The following is a 23,980-nucleotide window of genomic DNA, read 5'->3' on the forward strand; positions in this document are numbered from 1 at the left end:
AGTCCTTAAAATTCTGAATGTTTCCCGAAACCTTTTATAACTAGTACTTAAATTCTTTCATAAGTTTGGAGACTAAGAGAAATCAGTACTGTACCATCACCTTTCTGTAGCAGCACCATGCTGCCTCACGATTGAATAACTGCTTAAAAAGTAGATGTACGGGTGTTTCTAATGTATTGGTAATACATATAATAACTTGCTCAGTCTGTGTGTAAGAGACCTCTTTCAGAAAAACGCACAGATCGGATCAGAGTCAAAAATCCCTGGAGTTTAGCAGGCATGATAACAGCTCAGCTACACACACAATCTCTCCCTTTATATGTAAGCTGGGATTAGATAAGTCCCACGCTTCAGGAATCAGGACTGATTTGATCTGTGCTGCAGGTAAAATATAAGTGCATTGCTTTGTCTCTCTCACACACACACATTCAAAAACATATATACACATTTTTTTATTCCGCATAGTTCCCAGCTTAATCTTGGTACATTAAGCTGTTAATAATCAACTTTTTTAATAAACCCAAAATGCTAAATACTGATGGTTAGAATTAACGCTGAAAGACAAGCAGTGTAGTAGTGTACCTCTTGTTACAAGATTAATGACTGCTAGACATGAAAAAATAAGGAAAACATCTGGAATATAATCAAGAGGAAGACGGATGATCACAAGCCATCAAACTGAGCTGAACTGCTTTATTTTTTTTCTATCCAAAAGCAGTGTGTAAGACTGGTGGAGGAGAACTTGCCAAGATGCATAAAAACTGTGAAAAAAAGTGATTTTACAAAATATTTTTAAGATTTCTGAACTTCAGAGAAACTGATTCAGAAACTATAGTTGTCTCAAATGCATCACAGAGGCATGTAAAGCAGTCAACAATCTCTTACCAAGAGGTACACTACCCAAAGGTTGCCACTTTTGTACAAAGACCCAGTGTCTAATCATATCTCATCTGTAATCATTTTTGCGATAACCCAGTATGTTTTTTTGGTGAAAAGAGAAATTAGGAAATAGTGTTTCATCTTCTACCTAATGAAGATCTGCTTATCTTCTGCTGTATAAATTTACGAGTGTACACCCAGCTTATTACTGTATGTGTATGAAAATATGTCTCTTGAGGTATGTATGCTATGTATTGTTCAATAATACTGTCACAGAGTGCAAGTAATAATATATGATGATATGACAGGCCCATGAGCATGTATTGTACGAAATGTTCGGTAGAGGAGATCTGCTTACATCTTTAACTCCATGTGGACCAAAACTGCCTTTCTGGACCGAAACCATGGCAACATGCTGCATAGCAACAATCAGTGCACACACAGACATCATTCTAGAATTAGGAGTATCCACCCCCCCCCCCCCCCCCCAATAAATCAATCTTTATTAAATCGATATTTAAAAATTATGCTACACTAATTAAACATATTTGTCACTATTTAAAATGCTGTGTATTTTAGGCAAAATGTATAGACAAAATATTAATAAACTAATAATTTTTTAATTATTATTGTACATGTAAAGATTGGTGTCATACTTTTGTTCATAGTGATGTGTTTAAACCCATCCAATAGAAAGCATTCTAGTTGTTCTATTTGGATGAAAAGTTAACTTTTCTTCTACTCAGATTTTAGAAATATGTTTTTCTTAAACTTAATTTAAACAATCACATTACATCACCCTTCATACAGTATCACAGTACATCATAACCCCTCTATCATGATAGGTTTCATATCGCTAAGTTCTTCCTAATACACAGCCCTACTCTTAACTCTAATATAAAACAGCATTACATCTGCAATATATATATATATGGCTGCAAAATAAGTCAAACTTCTAATCTCATTATTTTGTATAACATTTCTAAGACAAATCAACAGTATTTAAGTTACTTAGTGAATCTCTTAGTTTTTAATAAATTATAATGTGTAAAAAATGAATAAAATCCCTGTCTTTAGACGTGTGGAATCTAGATTGAGCTTAGCACACAGAGTTACATATATAATACTTCTCTCTACCACAAAATCTGTTTGTGACCTAAAGCTTAAGCGTACTTGGGTTCTGCAGCAAGACAATGATCTGAGACACACCAGCAAGTCAAAACGTTTTGGAGTGGCCTAGTCAGTTTTAAATAAAGATTCACTGCCAGTTATCACAAATGCTTAATGGCAGTTGTTGCCATCCAGGGAGGCAATTTGTTTTTCACATATTGCCAGGATGACTTTGACTTAGGACAGCTTTTTTTTTCTTGTAATAAAAGAAATTATCATTTAAAAACAATCTTTAAACATTTACTCAGGTTATCTCTGTCCGAGATTAAAGTAAATTTGGAGCAAAAGCAAAAGCTTTTTCAGAAGCATAGTACACATGCACAGAAATAAAATAATTCAAGTGGTACAAAACAACAAAACTTTTATTCACAAATGCAATACCTTTCATGTGCCCGCCCCCATTCCTTCCCGTCCCACCCCCCTGAAAATACATCACTTACAAAGGATGTGAAATGATCCATCTGCTTCTGCTCTTACAGAAAAAGCTAATCAATAACTCAGTAACTGCAGATATCGATATTAATCAATAAAATAAGAGGAAACATACTGTATCTGTATGAATCAGAAAAAAAGAGAGAGAGAATAAGAGAGGTGAGAAGAGGCTATGTTCAGACTGCTAGTCCAAATCAGATTTTTATATCTAGATTGTGTCCAGATTGCTTTTTAATTGTCTGTACAGACTAAAACCACATTAAATCAGATTTTTGCAAGTCGGATCCAAACCACATTTGTCTGAGGTGGTCTGAAATGCGATTATAATCAGATTTGCAGAGATGCCTGATAATCAGATTTCAGTGCGTCTTTTGCAACATTTACAATACGACAACCAACAACCTCATCAAATCCAGAGTAATGAATTAAAGGCATCAATCTTTATAACACAGGAAACTGAACAGATACATTTGTGATATCTGGACGCACAAGTTCTATCTAATCATAATAACAATTGCTCTGCAGTCTGATCATAGTCTTGAAGTCTGATAGGTTAGAAAGCATTTAGCTTAATATCTTACAAAAAGACCCAACATTTGCACACACTATGCAGATAGAATTGAGATATAAAGGTTATGTGCTGGTATAGATTATCCCAGTACACACTGGGGTTTGGGGACTGACTGCTGGACCTTATTACATGCTAAGCTTAGTGATATCAGAGGAAAAAAAACATTGGGGCAGCTTCCATAATTATAGATGAAAATTCAGCAAGAAAAAATGTCCAAATAAAACAAAACCTAAAAGATACGATGGCAAACTTCATATTTGACTTGTTTCTTATACTAAATATATACACTGACATACCAAATGGCATGAGACAGGAGCTATTATTGTGTCCCTTGCATTGCTAAATTTGCTTGATCATTTGTGCACACAGGCAGTTCTAGACAAAAGCAACTCAGTACACTGTCCACTGTGGGTGGTAATGCCTTCTATGACTTATATAACTTCTATGACTGATAGGAATATTAAACGCCCACACAACTTCAAAAATTAAACGTCCCTTCCTTCTGGCACTGACTATTAGGCCGCACTCCCATAATTCACCTGGCCTTGCCATGAGCATGCTGGCCAGTGTCCAACATCACTCACAACTTAGAATACAGGTGTGGGCATTCCCAAGGCAAAACTTCATTATTAAAATACACACTGCTGTCCCATGACTTTTGGCATGTCAGTTATTTTTATTTTATTTTTATTAAATATCTATTTTATACTTATGCATGTATTATGAAGTCTTACTCCTTCAAAAAACACACTGAAGTTTGAAAAATTAAAATGAGAAAAGAAAAAAGGAAACAAGAGCAATGCCAACATTTTTCAAGAAAATCCTAATGTTTGTTTTAAACATGAAAGCTTTGTATTTCCATAGTACTTCTCTAGATATTCTGTCCTATAAGCTGTTATTATAAGCACCAAAAATCAGAAAGATTTATTTCATCTTTAAAGATTAAAAAAAAAAATAATAATTTTAATTCACCCACAGGTCAGAACCACTCAGTAAACTAGATCAATAAATAAGAATCTTAAAGACTGAGGAGCTACCCATACCCATGTTATAATGTATGATAGATATTTTTTGTTCATGTAACCACATAAACTGAAATATAGTTTGATTTAGTAAACTAAAGTGCATTTTTCAGTCCATATGTTCACATATATTTTTTTATTATTAAGGTGGTCTAAAATAATACTATATTAAATGTCGAATCAGGATGTTTTTGGAGTGACGCCATTTAAACAGAGCAAAATCAACTTTACAGGCAGTCAAACAAACGGAAGAGCAGAACTCCTGGATAAATAATAAGAAACATAATAATACAGCTAGAATTTTCTGAAATAAACAGGCCTAATCTGTAATTGGTCGAGCTTGTGATTGGTTTGGCATAGTGCATCGGTCACATGACTAAGAAAGCTGACTGATGGATTAGGAAATATTTTTAGGGTTGCAGTGATACCAAAATTCGTATTTTTATTGTTTTTTTTGTATCTGCATCAGCCCAGAATTCCCAAACCGGTGCATTCCTACATATTAGTGAGGTGGTTTTAATGTTATGGCTGATCAGTGCATATTTCGTTTTTAAAAAAGAGCTAAAACTGGATTGTCTACAGGAGGGGTCGGCAATAGGCGGCCAAGCGTGAAACGTCTGGCCCGTGAGGTTGTTTGAACTATATCGAATGAAAATAAAATAAATAAAAAATAAAACTCTTCTTTGGTAAACTTTAGTTTACACACCTCCTCAGTCTCGCTGTCGCGCTCGGCATGACTTTAGTTTCCGCCCGTTCTCGTTTTTCCGCCCATTCTTGGGCTCCCTATCTCCTTATAACGCCTTTTTTCCCAAAAACCACATAACAGCTTGAAAAATATCTGTCCCGCGGCCAAAACTAATTGCCGACCCTTGGTCTACAGGAACTAACAACAAATAACGTACAGAATATGATCAAGCATTTAAACAGTGAAATACACAACTTTAAGACATTTGCTCATAACTGAACATGCACCAACTGTATCCAGTACTGAGTGACTTATTTATCCAGGAGCATACACACATATATATATATGATATTCCTTAAGTAAAATTACCAAAAGGAATGATTATGATTTATTGGACTTTGCCTATAGTGTTCTGCACTGCATCTCTATCATGTATCATGTTCGTACAAAATACTAATACTATAAAAATCTTATTAAAGAGCTAGTCTGCAATTCACAGGCATTCAATTATAATGAATGGATTTATCAAGGTTGATCATAAATGAAGTCTGTATCAGAGCATAAAAACTACCTGATAAAATCAGAATTACCACGTTTTAGCTTCACAATAATAATAAAAAAAAAAACACAAAAACACAAGTCATTGTTTGATACCCTGGCTATAATTTACACACCAGTGCTTTTCAAACTTACAGAGCTAAACTGCTCTACACACTTCACTGATATGTCCCGTGTAGCTTTTGAGGAATTACGAGGGTCTCAGTGCCATCATCAATGTGAAAATATGTGTAGTGAGCCTGTAGAGGGAATCCAATAATGACATCACTGGGATGTCTCCAGAGTGGTGTGATGTAAAGTTGCTCACAGTAACAAAAATGTTATGTGATGAGAAGTGGGGGTTGTAACATTTACAGCACAAATATGGCCTAATAAATACTATACTATCATTTTATGTGATATATTTTTTTAAGTGTGATGATACAGTAAAAATTGTAGCTAATATAAAAATAGGTTTTCTAAGGGAACTACCGTGGTTTTAGGACAGAACCTTCCCAAAAAAAATGATAGTAAAACAGTCTGAGGCATCAGGCAGTGTATTCTTTACCATTTCATTACCAATAGTTTCACATTATCATGGACCTGATCTATTAAGTAATAAACTCTGGCACGTCTGGTAAAAATCCATCACCTCCATCACCACCACCACTACTACTGTATAGAATTCTGAGAGAATGGAGCATTTCACACAATCTGAACAACTGAAATAATGTAAAAATTCACCTGTATGGAAAATGCATGCATGAAGAAAAGTCACATTTTAAACCACTCCTCACAGACCTCGCTTTATACTCAGTTCACACCTGCAGATTCTTCAGGTTAGCATCCGTGTTTGTCACAAGACACGATACAAAATGCTACGTTCACACAGCAGGTAAACGAGTTTCTCTGTTGAAGTCTGTTGATCATTTTAGGCTGTTTGGACTCTCTTTTTTTATTGTGATCTACTGTACATCTGATGTTGGTCAGAACAATTCACTCTGCTAAACTGATGCTTATGCACCAAGTAGCAAAGCTTCATGTAAAGATTTGGTTTCATCTTCCCCAGCATCACAGGAGCTATCAAGCAGTTTCAGTGTCTGCAGCTGGGCTCATCACAGAGAATATGTTCAACCTTGCTGTAAAAAGGACACGTCATTCGGACACGTCCACTTCGTTAGTTTGTGTTTTTGTTTAACTTTGTATTTAGGCTTTTAATGGCCTTTGAAACTGCAGCAGTGCTGTCCTATGGCTGCGTTCGGCCATTTCATTAGAAACACAGAGCAGCTGTGACCCAAACACTATCCCACCACTGATCCCCTCACTCACTGCTGTCGTCCATTTTCCCTCTCATTAATGCATTATGTTCCTTTTCCTTGATGAAGAAAAAAAAAATATTGCATGAATTCTGATCTGGTTGTACAGTCTGAGACACATTGTTGTTTATTGGATATGTATTGGATTTCAAAACCAAATCAGATTCAGTGTTCACACTGCCACACAGAGAACACACCTGTACCACGTATGATCAAAAAGATCAGATTTGGGTTGCTTTTACCTGCTGTGGGAACGTAGACCTTATTCTCTATCTGAAGTGAGTCTATATACTTTTTTTCTAAGTCTCTCTCTCCCTCTATCTCTCCCTCTCCCTCTCTCCCTCCCGCGCACGCTCACTCGCTCACTCACTCGCTCTTTCTCTTTCTTTCTTCATTTCTTTCTTCTTCCCCATCAGGACGGCAAAGCAACCAGGCAACCATCTCAGTTCTAAGTCCAAGGCTTACTTCAATTTTTATCCGAGCAAATATGGATCCATGAGTTTAGAATGAGGGAGTATAGAAAGAAAAGTAAGGTTGTCTAATGTGTGTGTAGTAAGTGTGTGTGTTTGTGTTTTAGTCTGCAGCTTCAATAAATTATATGCACTTCTTAATAAATATCCCACGATTCCTTTCTACCCGGATCCAGTAGCTCCAGGGTCAAGGGTAAATAAAATCGAGCTGGTTAGACTGGGGGATATAACAGTCCATCCCTGTCGCCCCAGCTCTCGTCACTCTCTGAACACCAGCATGTAAAGCATGTCTCTTAGCGTTGGTGATTTAGTCGATTCTGTTCCCGCAGATGGTAAACCGGTCGATCTCCAGCAGGTCTTTTTTAGGAGCTCTGTGTACGAGTTCTGTTCCGTCCTGAGTGAGGATCTTCTCCTCAGACTCGTCCGGCGTAGTGAGGAACTGATCCGATTCGCTGGTCGGGAGATTAGAGGCAGTGTACTCCGGCTGGTGGGAGGGCTGGGTGATGATTGATGCAGATACACCCTCGTCTGCAGACTCACCTAAGAGGGAGGAGTCAGAAAGACATGGTGACTGTTACACATTAATATATATTCATCAGGTACTCAAATATATTTAAATGTTAATAAAAAAAAAATTGTAAAGCACTAAAATAAAATTTATGACTGAAACCAAACAAAATTACATATTCACCTAATACTGAATATGTTCATAAAATTTGACATTTTTATGACTTTTTTTGTCTTGCTTTTCAAAAAACAAGCTATTGAAATACTACAATTTATAAATATTAATTGAACATATACCAACAAACAGTACATTTACCTTGGCAGAGCTATTCTAATCAAGTGAGTGAGAGTGCATCCTAACGTTAAAGAAAACACAACTGCAATATGACTTATTAAAAAAATAATAAATAAACAAATAAATAAATAAATAAATGTGATTCTTCTTTAAAATATACAAAAAATATTTTTTGTGCCATTTTAGCCAAATATTGTTATTTTGCCCAATATTTAATGCATCCCTGGAAATAACAGATAATCCAACTTTTGAATATTTTATTATAATTTAATTAATATAATGATAATTCAGGGTATTTTTGCAAAAGCAATACTCTTCGCAAGATGACAAAACTCTGAATAAAAAATAAATAAATGTAAAATTCTATGTGGTTGTATGTGGCTGTATATGCTGTACCCGCTGGTTCCCGCGTGTATTTGGTCCGGTGAGCTCTGCTGGATGCTCTGCTAGGGGCAGCGGAGGGGGGAGACTGGAACAGCTTCTCCTCCATGTTTGCTTCCTTCACATAAACACACGACTTCCCCAACAGCACGATGCTGTTCAGCACCTTTAGTGTGATCATACTGCACACACAGCATAATAATATGAACAACACGCTTTTAAACACACACAGTATATTGTGTAATTCTGCTAAAATTAGACTGGAAACACACACACACACACACACATGCATACAGAACTTACCCCAAATAAAAGAGTACCACACACGCAAAGCCAAGCGCCCCCTGCACCTTCACCGAGCTCGTCACCACCCGGATCAGCTTTTAAACAAAAAATTAACACAGAAAGTGTTTAAGAAATTGCTGGACAAAATTATATGTTTAATTATAAATAAATTATATGTTATCGTACATTTCTAATTCTCATATATACAAACAGTATAAAGCCATTAAAGATTTTTTATTTTTTTAACAGGCTGATGGCACTCTACTGATGTTGGAGTATGATGTTTGTAAGTGTGTGTATGTTAGATTCTGAGTAATACTAATAATCATACATGTGTTTAAAAGGCATATGACCATTACTGAAACATTTATTCTCACAATATGTACTGATATTGGAATTATTGTCCAACCCTAGTTAATTATAATACAAGCACTAACATACAGTGTAGATATAATGTGTGGTTAAAGGTGGAGGTTACCAGTAAAGCGAGGGGGAGGGGGATGAATCCCATTCTTCTGGACACACTGTCACTGTAGTCTGTATACGCCTAAAACACACACACACACAAAATTTCAATATCCCCTTTGATAAAGAACACAGGATACGCTTTATGGACAAAGGTATTGGGACACCTGCCTTTTATCCATTATCCATCGTTTAGACATATAGGACAATTTTTGATAATTAAAACAAACAAAAGCCTCACAGCTTGGGTGCAACTCCTTATTCTCAACCTCAACAATTCAGTCTGGCCATGATCCCAAACTGAACAATCTTAATAATGTAACTATTTAACTGCTTGATTTGTAATTTCTGACTTACGTTTTTCTGTCTGCTGCTGACCAGATCAAATGCCAGGCTCGCTCTGTATTCCCCGTACACCTGAAACACAAACTTACCATTATTATTATTCAGGCGAATCAGGAAAATGGTTCATTAAAGGAAGGATAGTATGTTCATAGACTGAACAATGGCAAAATCACAACACTCAAGCATATAAACACAGTTTTGAATGCAAAGACACTTGATAACTGCATTAATATTCACGGTGCCATTTTTTTTCCACAAGCTCCTGCAATGTCACACAATTCATTTTTGTCCAGAGGTGCATTCATTTTTCCCCAAGATGAGTGTGTTGAGGGTGGCAGATTTGGACCACTGTGCAAACCATATATTAATATTAAGCATACAAAACTATTAGTAAGTGAAAAGACCATATAATATAGAACACACACTCATTTATTACTTTATGTAAGAGGTACATTTATGATTAGACTAGCACTACTGAGGTATTGTGTTTTAGTGGTATGTCTGTTGGAATATTAAAATGTTCAGTGGTCAATAAATATTCATAAATTGTAATTTTGCAGTTGCTTTTTATTTGAAGGGAAGAAAATTCGCATTACGACTATTAAATTAATTTAGTTGTAAAAAAAAAAAAATTACAAAATGAAAGCCGGTGAAAAACTGTGCTAGGTATATGGCCAAATGTTTATTTTGTTTGCTTTTGGTAAAAAAAAAAAATAATAAAATCCACTCGATCCCCATATATTCACCTTCCTAACCTGACCAGGGACCCCAGTTTACCCAGTGCCTCTTTCTGCTTGTCCTTTACCTGAATTACAGTTGAATAGAGCAGTAATCAGGTGAAGTGAGTATAACAGACAGTGAAGTGATGGCAAGGGTTAATCACTAGCTGCTGAGGTGCATTACGTAACCCCGCATTTAGAGCACAGAAACGTACGCACACAAAAACACACACACGCACACAGTGGAGTAACACCACTCAAAAAGGCCTACAATAATAGAGTTTACTAATTTACTCAGATTATCTAATACTATACAGATTAATTAATTTATTTTTTATCTTTATCTGTCAGTGTTTGTGTGTGTGTGTGTGTGGCGAGCTGTGACACTAATCTTCCTGACAAAACTAAAGTAAGCCACTGTAAGACAGAGCAGATCTCTGCCTCTAATCCCTGCCAGTAAACGCCTGCCCCCAACCCAACCCAACCCACCACCCATCCTCTTTCTTTTCTTTCATCTCTTTCTGTCTTTCTTTCTTTCTTTCTCGTGCCCATTCTCTCTCACATCACCGCCACCCCAAACATTTCTCAGACAATAATCCATTACTAATTTTATTTAATATACTTGCACTAGAAGTGTGCCATATCGTATCATATGCAATAATATCATATGCAATAATTGTGCCATATCACCCATCAGGGTTCTACTTTTTTGCTGTTTTTAGCAAAAGATAAAATTACACTGTTCACATTTCCAATTATATATCTATTAACACACAGATTATATCTGTCCAGCATCATTTATTTTACTCATAATAATGGATATATGGAGATATATGGAGTGCATGATTAGGATTATGACATTCTGGATAATTGACTTCTGTTACAAATCTGATACAATTCTTGTGTTGTTTAATATCTAAGTTAGGGATGTGCCATATCATATTGTATGCAATACATATATGTATACATATATTGCATTATCTTGGTTTTTAATCACAGTTTTCATGCATCTTGGCATGTTCTCCTCCACCAGTCTTACACACTGCTTTTGGATAACTTTATGCCTTTACTCCTGGTGCAAAAATTCAAGCAGTTCAGCTTGGTTTGATGGCTTGTGATCATCCATCTTCCTCTTGATTATATTTCAGAGGTTTTTAATTTGGCAAAATGAAAGAAATCATTATTTTAATTTCACTGGCTTGTCTTTATATTTTTTTCCAATTACAATGAAGTTGAATTTAACCTCATTTAATCAAAATATATTTGTATATTTATGTACCACACGCATACACACATACACTAAGGACAGTGGGGAGGTGGAGGCTGGCTCCTCCCGCTCTGGAAAGCTGTGGAGGAAGATTTGGGTTAATGGGACTATTGGGGTCATCTCAGAGGCTGAGAGCTGGGTCACTTTCCAGGCCCGTCTCGGGGGAGACCAGTCCGCCTTTATAACCAGTTCTCCTGACTGTCAACATGTCTTACTTTTACACTTACAGAAAAAAAAGCACACGGTCTAGGTTTACTCTAGCTGAATTAGGGCAGATATATTCCTCACGTGTTTCTAATAGAAATACGGGTGCTTTCTGGAAACCAAACTAGATTAAACGATTTGTCCAATACCACAGGTTTTCAATCATTTTTGCTTTGCACTTTTTCCACCTATAAATAAACAAAATGTGTTTGTTTTCAAACAAAAAAATATTACAAATCTACGAATAAACAATATTTATTGAACACTGCATATTTTAACATCCCAGCAAACAGATCAACAAAGCACAACATATTTACTCCAGTAGTGCAGTTCTAATTATAAATATACCTTAGTAGTGCTATTCTAATCATACATTTACCTCAGCAGTGCAATTCTAAAATCATACATTTACCTCAGTAGTGATATTTTAATCATAAATGTATTTCAGTAATGCTATTGTGCAGGTGGAAAAATCCCTAACTGGAAAAATCCCTAACATTAGAGGAAGCATCGCAGTAACACTAATAAATCACAAATACATCAGTAATTTTTTGGCATAAATTATTTTATTTTTTACAATTATTTAAATACCAAAATAATAATTTAAGTTGCTAAATACTCTGTCTGTGTGTCTGCTTGTCTAGATGTTACTAGGTCACACCAAAGGCAGATGTTTTCACAAATCAGAGCCGTTTCTAAGCTTCATTATCATAACTTGAATATTCATATCCACACAGGTTGTACTCACATCTGCTGGGATGTCGTTAAATTTAGTAATGAAAGCGTGTTTCACCACATCCACAGCAATCTCCGACGCAATCACCATACACACATCCGGAAACAGCACCCACAGATGATCTGAAAATCAGTAAAGAAATAACATTAGTTGCACTCATCAAATAAAATATTATGTAATCAATCAAATCACAACTAATGTCATAAAGCAGCTTTACAGAAATCAGTAACAGGACAAAGGATCAAACAAAACAGAGAACCAGATTAATGAATCAATGCATCATTAATGTTTCATTCGTATTATGTTTTGTATTTCATGTATTGTTAGTCTTATTTTATATCCAAAAATAAGTTTTTATCTCTTAGAATTAAACAGGCTGTTCCTTTGCTGTGCTAAAACTGTCTGTAAAAATATCTCTTCTCTGACTGATTACTCTGTATTCATAAAAACAGACCAGGCTTTAAAAAAATTCTCATAACCAAAATGTGAACTGAACAAACAAACACAAACTTAATGAAAGTTTAGGAACAGACTTCAATAAATAAAAAATAATAATAATTCTAACTAGAAAACTGCATTTCCTAAAGGAAAGGCATTATATGTTTGCGCAGCCAACATGGCTCACATCGATCGCTAAGGTATTGCAGGTGGTTGCTATGATGGTGCTAAGATGTTGTAATGGTTTGTGTGTTGGTTGCTATGGTGTTGCTAAGGAGCTGCCATGGAATCTGTGGTGTGTAAAATAACTCTTCTTTGACTGTCTTGCCCTGTACTCATTAAAAACAGAGGTGATTTCTAATGATGTTATTTAATAGGAGCTAATTAGTTTGTTCGTTTTATTAGAATAATTGAAGTGATTACCTGGGTTCCAGGAAAACTGCTCCATATTTCTGAGGCAGACGATTAATAACAGCACATAGTTTGTGAATCTTTCTTTAATATCTGAAATAACAGAAACAGAAATAATAATAATAATAATAATAATACAAATAAAAATGAAAGTTGATATATATTTTATTGTGATTATTTATTTTATTTAGCGATGCAAGACTTACCACTGTTGGACATCTGAAAGAGGTTATTCTTCTCAAACTTTTTGAACACACTTCCCTTAATCTCAACAAACTGCAGACAAAGACATGAAAATATGAATGCATTACTGCTTTAGTCATATTACTGAATAAGTATATCTGTTTCCACATTTACATATCGAAGAACCGTTTAATCCAACTTTATGAAATATTGGTGCACTAAGCAGGACAATAAAAATCAGCACAATAAAGATTGTGCTGATATTTAATGTCCTATCATTTGTGGGTACTGTGCTATCTTATGAACTGTGTATCAGATCCAGATATGATACCTGGGGTAGGGTGGTGTAGTTTGGTAGGTGTGTGTGTGTGTGTGTAGAGTGTGTTTAGTGTATATGTGAGTGCACTCACGTTGTTGGACATCATGATGGTAAGCAGGGATTTGTTGTGAGAGTTGAATGCCACGTTTAAGGTGGTGGCTTGAACCATGATCAGAATGGCATGAAGAACTGCAGTGTCAGCTCAGGAAAACACCAGAAAGACTGAGACGCTATCATTAAACTGGGTTATTTACCTCAGTAGTGCTATTCTAATCATACATTTACCTCAATGATGCTATCCTGAAAATGAACCTCACTCAGTAGTTCTGTTTTAAGCATACCTTGGCAGTGCAACTCTAGTCACATGATTGAAAAGTAGTATGTATAAAGGATACAGACGTAAAGGACAGCCATGAAGAAGTGAGGTATCACTCCTATGTGGGCTCTTTTCCTCTCTTTGGGCTCGGTGGCGGTCCAGTACAGAGCGTCTAGAATGTCCTGCCCAAACGACGAGAACAACCGATCTGCCACCTAAACAACAGAGAGAGAGAAGGAAATCATAGTTTAGACATTAAGGAATTATTAAGAGTTGTCAAAAAATACAAATAATTATTTATTAGCAAGTAAAAATCCCAAGTCTGCAAAGCTACCACTATTGCTCCCAAGTATGAATAAAAAAAATCATAGTTATCATAGCGTTATTTTTTGTTTTGATATTTACTGTGAATCTGAAAAATTTGCCACACTGATTGCATAATCCTGTAACTGCTCAAGAGTATAGACTACAGCAACAGGACAGACAGTTCAATGCAAATATATAGTGTCAAAAGCCAATGGGAAATATGTTTAAAGCAAAACTGATTAAAAAAACTTGTGTAGAACATCTGTAGAATACTAAAAGATGGTTAAACACATTTTCTTCATTATCTCAGGCTGATAATATTAGTTCATCTGACTAAAACATAAAATATTTTTGTGTGTGTGTGTGTGTGTGTGTGTGTGTGTGTGTGTGTGTTTACTGCATGGATGGGCTAAAGGCAGAGGACACATCCCATTTGTGTTTACAGTACAAGTGTGAAGTAGCTATCATTACATGAAATATAAGATACAACTCTGGAAAAAAAATAAGAGATCACTTAAAAATTATGAGTTTCTTTGATTTTACCAAATTGAAAACCTCTGGAATATAATCAAGAGGAAGATGGATGATCACAAGCCATCAAACCAAACTGAACTGCTTGAATTTTTGCACCAGGAGTAAAGCAGCATAAAGTTATCCAAAAGCAGTGTGTAAGACTGGTGGAGGAGAACATGCCATGATGCATAAAAACTGTGATTAAAAAACAGGGTTATTCCACCAAAAACTCTTCATGACAACTTTATGAATGTGAACTTGTTTTCTTTGCATTATTTGAGGTCTGAAAGCTCTGCCTCTTTTTTGTTATTTCAGCCATTTCTCATTTTCTGCAAATAAATGCTGAAATGTTGTCTAAAGTTTATAGAATAAAACAACAATGTTAATTTTACTCAAACTGAGCACCAATTCTCAGAGCTCCCATTCCTTCTCGGTGATACCTTCAAATCAAAGGTATCACCCCCCTGGTCATCTACTGACCTGTGACCTGCAGGCCTAATCTGACCCACCTGACTGTAATATACAGCTGCTGGTGCAGGCCGTGAGGAGCTGGAGCAGGTGTGTTAGATTAGGACCAGATTAGAGGATTAGGGCAGATTAGGGCACTAAACTGCACTGGGGTGGAGATCTGTGGGCATCTGTGTCCGATATGCGAGAGATGTGTATAAGTGCGGGTGGTCTGATCTGTGGTCAGTGTTCTGGTACCTCCAGCATGTTGTAGATGATGTAGAGCTTGATCACAGACTGTCCCCGGATCAGGTGGTACATCATGGAGTAGTCCACGTAGTGCATCATGAAGTAACACAGCACCATGATAAACCCCTTTAGAACATCACACACCTGAGCTGGCTGCAGGAGACGAGAACCGCTACACACACACAAGCACACACACAAGCACACACCATTTAACATCAGTATAAATCTACAAACACTACCATAAAGGATTACAAATTTCACTTTTATGTGTAGAAACACTTATCATTATTATTATCAATTATCAATATGGCAAGACTACCCACCAATCCTGTTTCAAACCTGATGGTTATTACCTATAACTACAACTGTTGTTTGATGACCAGTGTATATACACTTCTAGTTTGCAAGATAAGACAAAAATCCTTCAAAGTAGAGTTCCATATTTACAGCTCTGGAAAAAAATAAGAGACCACTTAAAAAATGATGAGTTTCTTTGATTTTACCAAATTGAAAACCTCTGGAATAAAATCACGAGGAAGATGGATGATCACAAACCATCAAACCAAGCTGAACTGCTTGTCTTTTTGCACCAGGAGTGGCATAAAGTTATCCAAAATCAGTGTGTAAGACTGGTGGAGGAAAACATGCTAAGATGCATGAAAACTGTGATTAAAAACCAGGTTAATTCCACAAAATATTGATTTCTGAACTCTTAAAACTTTATGAATATGAACTTGTTTTCTTTACATTATTTGAGGTCTGCATCTTTTTTTGTTATTTTCAGCCATTTCTCATTTGCTGCAAATGAATGCTCTAAATGAGAATATGTTTAGAAAAATGAAGAAAATGAAGTGGTCTCTTAATTTTTTCTAGAGCTGTACACTTCTCAACACACACACACACACACTTATTATCTATGTTAGTAATTCTTGCAGAGTGTCAGACAAAACAGAAATTGCATCATGCAGCACACTTTAATGAGTACTGCTGCATTAGCCAATGAGTAAACATATTAACATAAAGCATGTAAAATCAGGACCTGTACAAAAACAAACTCCTCTAACTCACAGTATTAAACACAGCGTATTGCTGCCACCTATTGGCTGGACATGGACACACACTGTTCCAGTAATACTTTAACGTAAAGGCAGATTGTGTGGTGAATCTGAGCACGTACTGAATAGCACCCAGTAAAAGCAAGTACACAACTGTGCAGGATTCTATAGTGAGGTAAACTGCAGCTGGTCTGCCTGCATGCGTGTGCCCACGTGCAATGGAGCAGAGAAAGTGTGTATGCATTTGTGTGTGTGTGTGTGTAAAGCTGCTGCAGTCATTCCAGGGCAGGGTTGGCATGTGTTTCTGCATACCTTCTGTAGTGGCAGTGTGGGCATATATTAGCCCTGCAGGCAGAGAGATACAGAGTGAGCAGCTCCTTCAGTCCTAACACTTTTTACTGCGTCTAATGGGACGACTTTCCACACTGTCCATCTATTAAAACAAAGCCCAGAGCCTAGAGGCTGTGAAGAGAGTGTGTGCACGGTGTGTGTCAAGATGGTGAATCACAAAGTAATTCCATAACAGAAATAAGAGCAAAATAGCTGCACCTAATAATTATTTTTTTTATCTAATTCATTAAACAATTAGTTAAAGTGGTTAAAAGTAATCTGTGGTAAATGTATTTTATCATCAGTTATTACAGAATACAATCTTAAAATTGGTACACTAAGATGGCGTGAAACACATATGGGCACTCCTGCATCAAATTTCATAATTTGTTGATCGTTTTTAACAAATTTCTGCTAATTTTACTCCATAATTTCTTGAGTGTCTTTGAGTGAACAGTTTAAAGTTAGTTATATTCTAATTTCTGCATCTAGTCTAGAGCAATTAATCACAGTGTCTGTACACTGGTATCAATGACCCTCAACGGCATAGTGCCCCAATGATGATCTGTTGTGAATGTGCAGAATGTGAATGTGTAATTTCTTCTCTTGTTAGTGAACATTCTAGAGTAAATAAATAAAAAAATTACAAGCTAAAAAGATGAAAAAAAGACAAGATAATAGATGCGTAATTATCTTGACCATAACTTATCACACTTTATTTCCGCATAATTAAATGTCTGAGATATAGAGTATAATTAAGTCATTCAGAGTTTAGAGCAGTCTGATGTGAAAATGCTTCATTATAGAGAACTTTCCCAGTGATGGTAACTGAATGTTTAAAGCATATAATAGCTCCCTCACCTGAATAGCTTTCTGACTTAAATATATTTCTTATTTTTAAATACGTAATGTGTCCGAAGATATTTTTAACATTATTTGACAAATATTTATATTCCATATGAACTTCCCATGGACATATATACAAAAACATGAAACATATGAAAAAAGTTAATGCATATGTGACTGGTGAATTTGGATAGTAAATTAAATGGCTATATTTGAGATGTGTTCATGGAAACCACTGGTTCCCAACATCACCAGTGTAAAGAAATGTAAAAGTGCCTAAACGTTTCTCTATAATGAACTCTTGCATTAACCCACTCTGAATGACTTTGTTTACATCTCAACTGTTTAATTATGGAAACATTTTGAAAAATTATAAAAATTCCTGAACATTTACATGTTTGGTCTTGCACTGGGGTGACGTTGCCATGCATACTAAATGTACGTTTGTTTTGCTTTAAAAAAAAAAGGAATTAAAAAACTAGAATAAAAAAAATAAACCAAAACTGTACAACTTGTGATTTGATCACATCAAAAACATAATTTGTGCATTACCATATTTATTTGTGTATTTTTATTATACTTAAAAGTACAAAACAATATTAAAAACCAGCAGACGGCCTCCTCAAAAACTGTGTATAGCTGTCATTACCACATACAAATTCTCTGTCCAAAAGCATAAAGAAGGAGCTTAAATTCCTTCTTGTGTGCTATTTTTATCAGCTGGGATGGTGGGACGATGTTAGCCTGGAGCCCTGAAAAATGATTTGGTCTATTCACTTCTTTGTGCCTGAACGCCACATTAATTTGTTTTTTAAGCTTTTTCAGTCAAATTTATTAAACACTGTCATTTAAGCCAAATAGTAGGTGCATGTCTATTTAAGGGTGTTTGATTTAAGGGTAAAGGTATTAAAGTTAAGTGTATGTGTGTCTGTATTACCTGAGCCCACAGCAGGGCAGTGTGAGCAGTCTGATGAGCGCCAGCAACACTCTGAGGGGTAACAGGGTGAAGACATACAGGAACGCATCCAGACACAGGAAGAACCCAAACACCATCAGCTGAAGAAAAAAAATATAAATAGATTTAGTTTAAAAGTAGCATAACTGAAGTAGATCATGGATCATTAGATCTGCACTAACAATATAATGATAACTAGCCTCTTTATTGACTTCCTGAAGCTGCCAGAGATGGCAATGGTCAAAACCTGATCTTTAGATAAGCATAAAAGCATTTTATTATTGCATATTATATATGATATGGCACACCCCTAACTGAGATATTAAAAAATACAAGAATTTTATCAGATTTGAATCAGAAGTCAATGATCTAGAATTTCATGATACTAATAATGCACTCCAAATATCTCCATATATCCAGGATTAAAGTAAAATAAATGATACTGGACAGATATAATCTGTGTTTAATAGATATATAATGGTAAAAGAGAACTGTGTGATTTTTTTCTTTTGCTGAAAACATCAAAAAAGTAGTACCCTGATATGATAATTAGGGGTGGGTGATATTTTTCAGTGAATAATATTGTTAACAACACTCAACAATTTTGGTGAAATTATTGTGTACAACACGATACGGCACATCGCTTGAAAATACAATGGTTAATAGTGAAGTGAGCAAATATTATATCTATACATTGTACAGGTGCGAGAATGTGGCTCCTATTATTTTCTAATAGGAGCCCCGCCCCTTCAGTGGATTAAAATGTGATGTGGTGCCCTATAGGTGCCCTAACAATGGGATAAACATTGTAAAAAAACCTTTGTTAAACTTGTTTGTGTTTATTGTGTGATGTGATTGTGTATATTGTGTGCTTTTGTTTGTGGTGTGTGTGTGTGTATGTGTATGTAGTGTATAGCATCTATAGTGTGTATAGGGCTGTGCAGTACCTTCTCCAGTTCTCTGGGAATGCGGAGGCAGGTATAGACCCTCTCTCTCCTCTCAGTGTATTTGGCCTCATTATGTTCCAGAAAATATCCTCTGGTCAGCTCAGCACTGACGAACCTCACCAGAGACAGATCTGCACAAACAAACAAACACACTCATACAGACACTCATGAATACAATGCACAACACAGCACAATAAAGCTATTCATCTCATTATTCAGGACTATTATTAGCAGCGAACTATACATCTATAGTGTGAGTTCAGTGCAGAGGATGAAAACTCTATAGGCAGGAGCTGAACATGAGAGAAAGTGTGTGTGTGTGTGTGTGTGTGTGTGTGTGTACAGCACAGGAAAGTAAATCAAAGAGAATAACATATATATTCTCATCTTCATACCGCTCCCATAGTAAAGGATCTAAAACTATTTTCAGGCTTGTCAGAAACGGTACATTATTTACCCCTATAGCAATATGGCAAAACTAACTTACAATGTTTAAACACAATTTAACAATATATATTTTAATATTATTTACAAAACTGTGTAAAATGAACCCTTTAGGAAGTATGTCAGCATATGTAGTGTTATAAAACTGTATGAAGTTACTTTACTGAGCTAACAAACACCACTAACCACACCAGCAAAACATCAAACATTCAAAATCATTTTTTGAACTTTTAGCTCTGGATAAGTTGTTTTTATACTTTAAGCTCCACAGTGTTGTACTGCCAGGTTTTAATGTGGCTGGTTGAAGGCATTTCAGTTATTCTTGCAGAATCAGCATCTAAGTAAAACAAATTGTGAATTTTAAAGTCTTTTAAGAGTCTTTTCTTAAAACTGTTTGATTGTTTGAAAACTGTCATTTCCAGCCATTTTAGGTGGGAATAATTAGGTAAAATTACCAAATTTTCCTAAAAAAGTAAACGTGCAATTCGGCCACGCCCTTAATCGGTATTTCTGGTTGGCAAATCGAGTTTTCAAGACAACCAGCGAACTTGATCAGCCATGATTGAACAATGACCTTCCATCTCTATGTAATAATTCTGCATCATTATTAACATTATAACTTTTTACCACATATTTTGCCTTGCTTACAGTTTTACAATATTATATGATATATTGAATCATAACCCCACAAGCCCTATCGCTGACTATACCTGTGCAATACCTGTTTCCTGTTTTGTTTGTGCTAAATAAGAACAGTGAAGGGAGAGAGTGTGTGTCGCTGTTCTGTCACTCGTTTTCTCCCAGAACTGTTTATTTACTTTGACTTGAGGCCAAACAGCAGTGTGCTTATTCTGTCTGGTTCAGAGTGTTCCTCTAGCGCTGGTTGGAAAAGGTCCTCCTGAGGTGAACCTACACACTGACAGCAAATACGCCCAGATTAAATGGGATAATTAAGTAAAAAATCTATTTAGTCTTTAATCACACACAAAATGCATTCATCATGCAAACTATAAACCATTACACAACCAAACTACACCATTTAGATTAATCCACAGTTTAAGAAAAGCCCATGAAGATCTGCAGTTAGCTTGTAAGTAGGCCTGTTACGGAATTATATTGAAAACAGTCACACCTTATCATCATCCCCTTAATCTAAAACACCTGGATCTAATTTCACCTTTAAGTGACCTGCTAATTCTAAAATTTTACATACTTTTGCCACTCAAAATATGCAATATTGGACCATTCCTAGTACATTAATTCCCAATAGAGATAGGACCAATCCAACTTTGGAATAGGAGATGATATACTAACAGAATTAAGGTATTGGATATCCGACAAACGATCCACTTACTGATCCAAATTTCAGTCCTCTGCTAGAACTGGACTATAAACCTATCTGTTGCTTTGACTACAAATTGTTTGTTTGGAGATATTTTAGGGCAGAATGAAACGCTACTTGTAATGTGAGTAAAGCCAGCATGCTCAGGGCTGAAGGTAGGGCTCTATTGACAATTTAGCCAGTTTGATCAGTTTAATCAGCACCTGTAGAGTTTTTTTGTGAGAGAGTACCAGAGTTAGCTAACTAACACTGCAGCAGATCCAGCCTGTAACTGAGTAAGCTATTGAAAATAGCTAAAGATTTGTGTAAAATGTTTGTTTGGAGATACTTTTCAGATGCATGAATGCCTGAAATACATGCATCTAGCAACTGTATTGCAACACCATAGCAACTAGCAACTTACTGCTTTAGTACAAGCCACTGAACAACATTGCAATATTATATTGTGAGATGCTCTGTGATTCCCACCCCTGATTGCAACCACCTGTCATATCACAGCAACCAATTAGCAACATTATAGCAACCACCTGTCATATTACAGTAACCTCACAGCAACACCTTAGCAAACACACTGCCATTTACAATTTAGCCACACCACAGCAACCACCCAAGATGCCACAGCAACCATATAACACCACCATAGAAACCACATAGAATACAATATCTACCACCACCACCTACCACCTACCACTTAGAAACACCGTAGCAACAAGAGGTGGCCACAAAAAGAGTTATTTATATGTTTACTTGCCTTACTTAATTATTCAGCCAATCATTATATTATAATTCAGTTACACTTTAACAGAACATAACACTTATATTCACTACACACCCTTTTGAACATTTACAATTAATTTTTTATTTTAGCAGAAAATACACAAATAGTAAGCTAATAACCAAAATGTGTACTAAGAACAGCAGGCATGGTTAATAATTAAAAAAATGTGGTACAGTGGATGTGAGCGAGGTCAGAACCAGATGAACAAATATTTGCATTCACTGCACAATCTGTACTTTCCATTTACTGTACTGTAGCCATAATGCCAAAAACATCCATTCTGAGCATTGACCGATTACTGTAAAAATCCCAATAACAATATATTGCTAAAAAATAGTTATCATGTCAAAGTGATAGCGTGTGTAAACTATTGTATATCCAAATGCAATGCATTGTGGTAAATGTAGATGTATTCACTCATTGACAGCCCTCTATAGACCCCACACAACAGCTTCTACTTCATAGCACAGGACCTGCTGTATAGATAACAAGTAGCATCAGCTCTCGAGACAATATTTTATTTCCTATTCAATTTAGAATATCATGTATGAATGTTAAGCTAATCACTTTTTCCCAAGTAGTATAGTATAGTAGTAGTGAACTGTAGTATAGTGTAGTGTTCTGTAGGGTAGTATAGTGTTGTGTACTGTAGTGCTGTGTAGTGTTTTGTTGTGCAGTGTACTGTACTGTAGTTTAGTGTAGTGTAGTGTGGTGTTGTGTAGTGCACACTAGTGTAGTGTACTGTAGTGTATTATAGTATTGTGTGCACTGCAGTGTAGAATGGTGTAATATACTGTAATGCAGTGTTTTGTGTACTCTAGTGTAGTAAAGTGTAGTGTACTGTTATGTCATGTAGTTTAGTGTAGCGTATTATAGTGTATTGTAGTATAGTATACTTTAGTATAGTACAAGCTGTCAGTCTGGGCTACAGTCGAGTCTGCACTTCACTGTGCTACTGTGCATTCTGTGATATTATGTTATATTGTATTAGACTGCAGGACACGCTGGTTCTCAGGCTGTATTAGATTAAAGCTGCTCTCCGGGCGGCTGAATTGTATTACAGTGAATTAGCTCCATTAGCCCGGTTAGCTCAGCCCGGTCTGCGGCTCCGGGCTCCGCTCTTACCGGACACACTGCGCCGGCCGTCCGCCTTCTTTGCCTTTCTCTCGTAGAAGCCGAGGGTCTCGGTCTGCTCCGAGGCGCCGCTGCCCGTGTCCGGCCTGGCGGCTCCGCAGGCGGCCCGTTTCTCCCGCTCCTTCTCCCCGTTCTCCCCGCTCTCGGCCTCCTTCTCCTCTCCCAGCCCCGCCGCTACCGAGTCCGCCATCTTCACCCACAGCCAGCGCGAGCGCAGACACAACACAGCGCTACGTCATCACGCACAAGTAAACACAACACCCACACGCACAGCGCCATGTAAAACAATATACACATATACATAGACACACATTCGGACAACATTTCTCTCAAATTCCAAATAAAAATATTGTCATTTAGGACATTTATTTGCAGAAAATGAGAAATGGCTGACATAACAAAAAGCTTTCAGACTTCAAATAATGCAAAGAAAACAAGTTCATATTCATAAAGTTTTAAGAGTTCAGAAATCAGTGTTTGGTGGGATAACCCTGGTTTTTAATTACATTTTTAATGCATCTTGGCATGTTCTCCTCCACCAGTCTTACACACTGCTTTTGGATAACTTTACGCCACTACAGGTGCAAAAACTCAAGGAGTTCAGCTTAGTTTGATGGCTTGTGTTCATTCATCTTCCTCTTGATTATATTTCATAGGTTTTCAATTTAGTAAAATCCAACA

General features: G+C 36.3%; 2 protein-coding genes across 3 annotated transcripts in view; one reads left to right on the forward strand and one right to left on the reverse strand.

Annotated features, from left to right (window-relative positions):
• gtf2e2 (general transcription factor IIE, polypeptide 2, beta) overlaps positions 1 to 23,980 on the forward strand; it is an 80,466-nt gene that overhangs the window by 846 nt on the left and 55,640 nt on the right. The window lies entirely within an intron of this gene.
• Positions 2,394 to 23,490, reverse strand: tapt1b (transmembrane anterior posterior transformation 1b). 2 transcript variants are annotated; one of them, XM_049472619.1, is made up of 15 exons: positions 23,291 to 23,490; positions 19,602 to 19,732; positions 18,637 to 18,755; positions 16,836 to 16,868; positions 15,478 to 15,640; positions 14,033 to 14,168; positions 13,729 to 13,826; positions 13,342 to 13,411; positions 13,148 to 13,228; positions 12,299 to 12,408; positions 9,373 to 9,432; positions 9,029 to 9,097; positions 8,569 to 8,645; positions 8,281 to 8,447; positions 2,394 to 7,622 (listed from the first exon to the last, which is right to left on the reverse strand). In XM_049472619.1, exons 1-15 carry the CDS (start codon positions 23,487 to 23,489, stop codon positions 7,390 to 7,392), a joined length of 1,746 nt encoding a protein of 581 aa, XP_049328576.1. In that variant the 5' UTR covers position 23,490; the 3' UTR covers positions 2,394 to 7,389. The 2 variants fall into 2 exon arrangements, with proteins under 2 accessions (XP_049328576.1, XP_022537713.2); XM_022681992.2 differs by lacking the exon at positions 16,836 to 16,868.

The sequence above is a fragment of the Astyanax mexicanus genome, chromosome 25, assembly GCF_023375975.1.
Source record: "Astyanax mexicanus isolate ESR-SI-001 chromosome 25, AstMex3_surface, whole genome shotgun sequence".
In the NCBI taxonomy this organism is placed as follows: Eukaryota; Metazoa; Chordata; class Actinopteri; order Characiformes; family Acestrorhamphidae; genus Astyanax; species Astyanax mexicanus.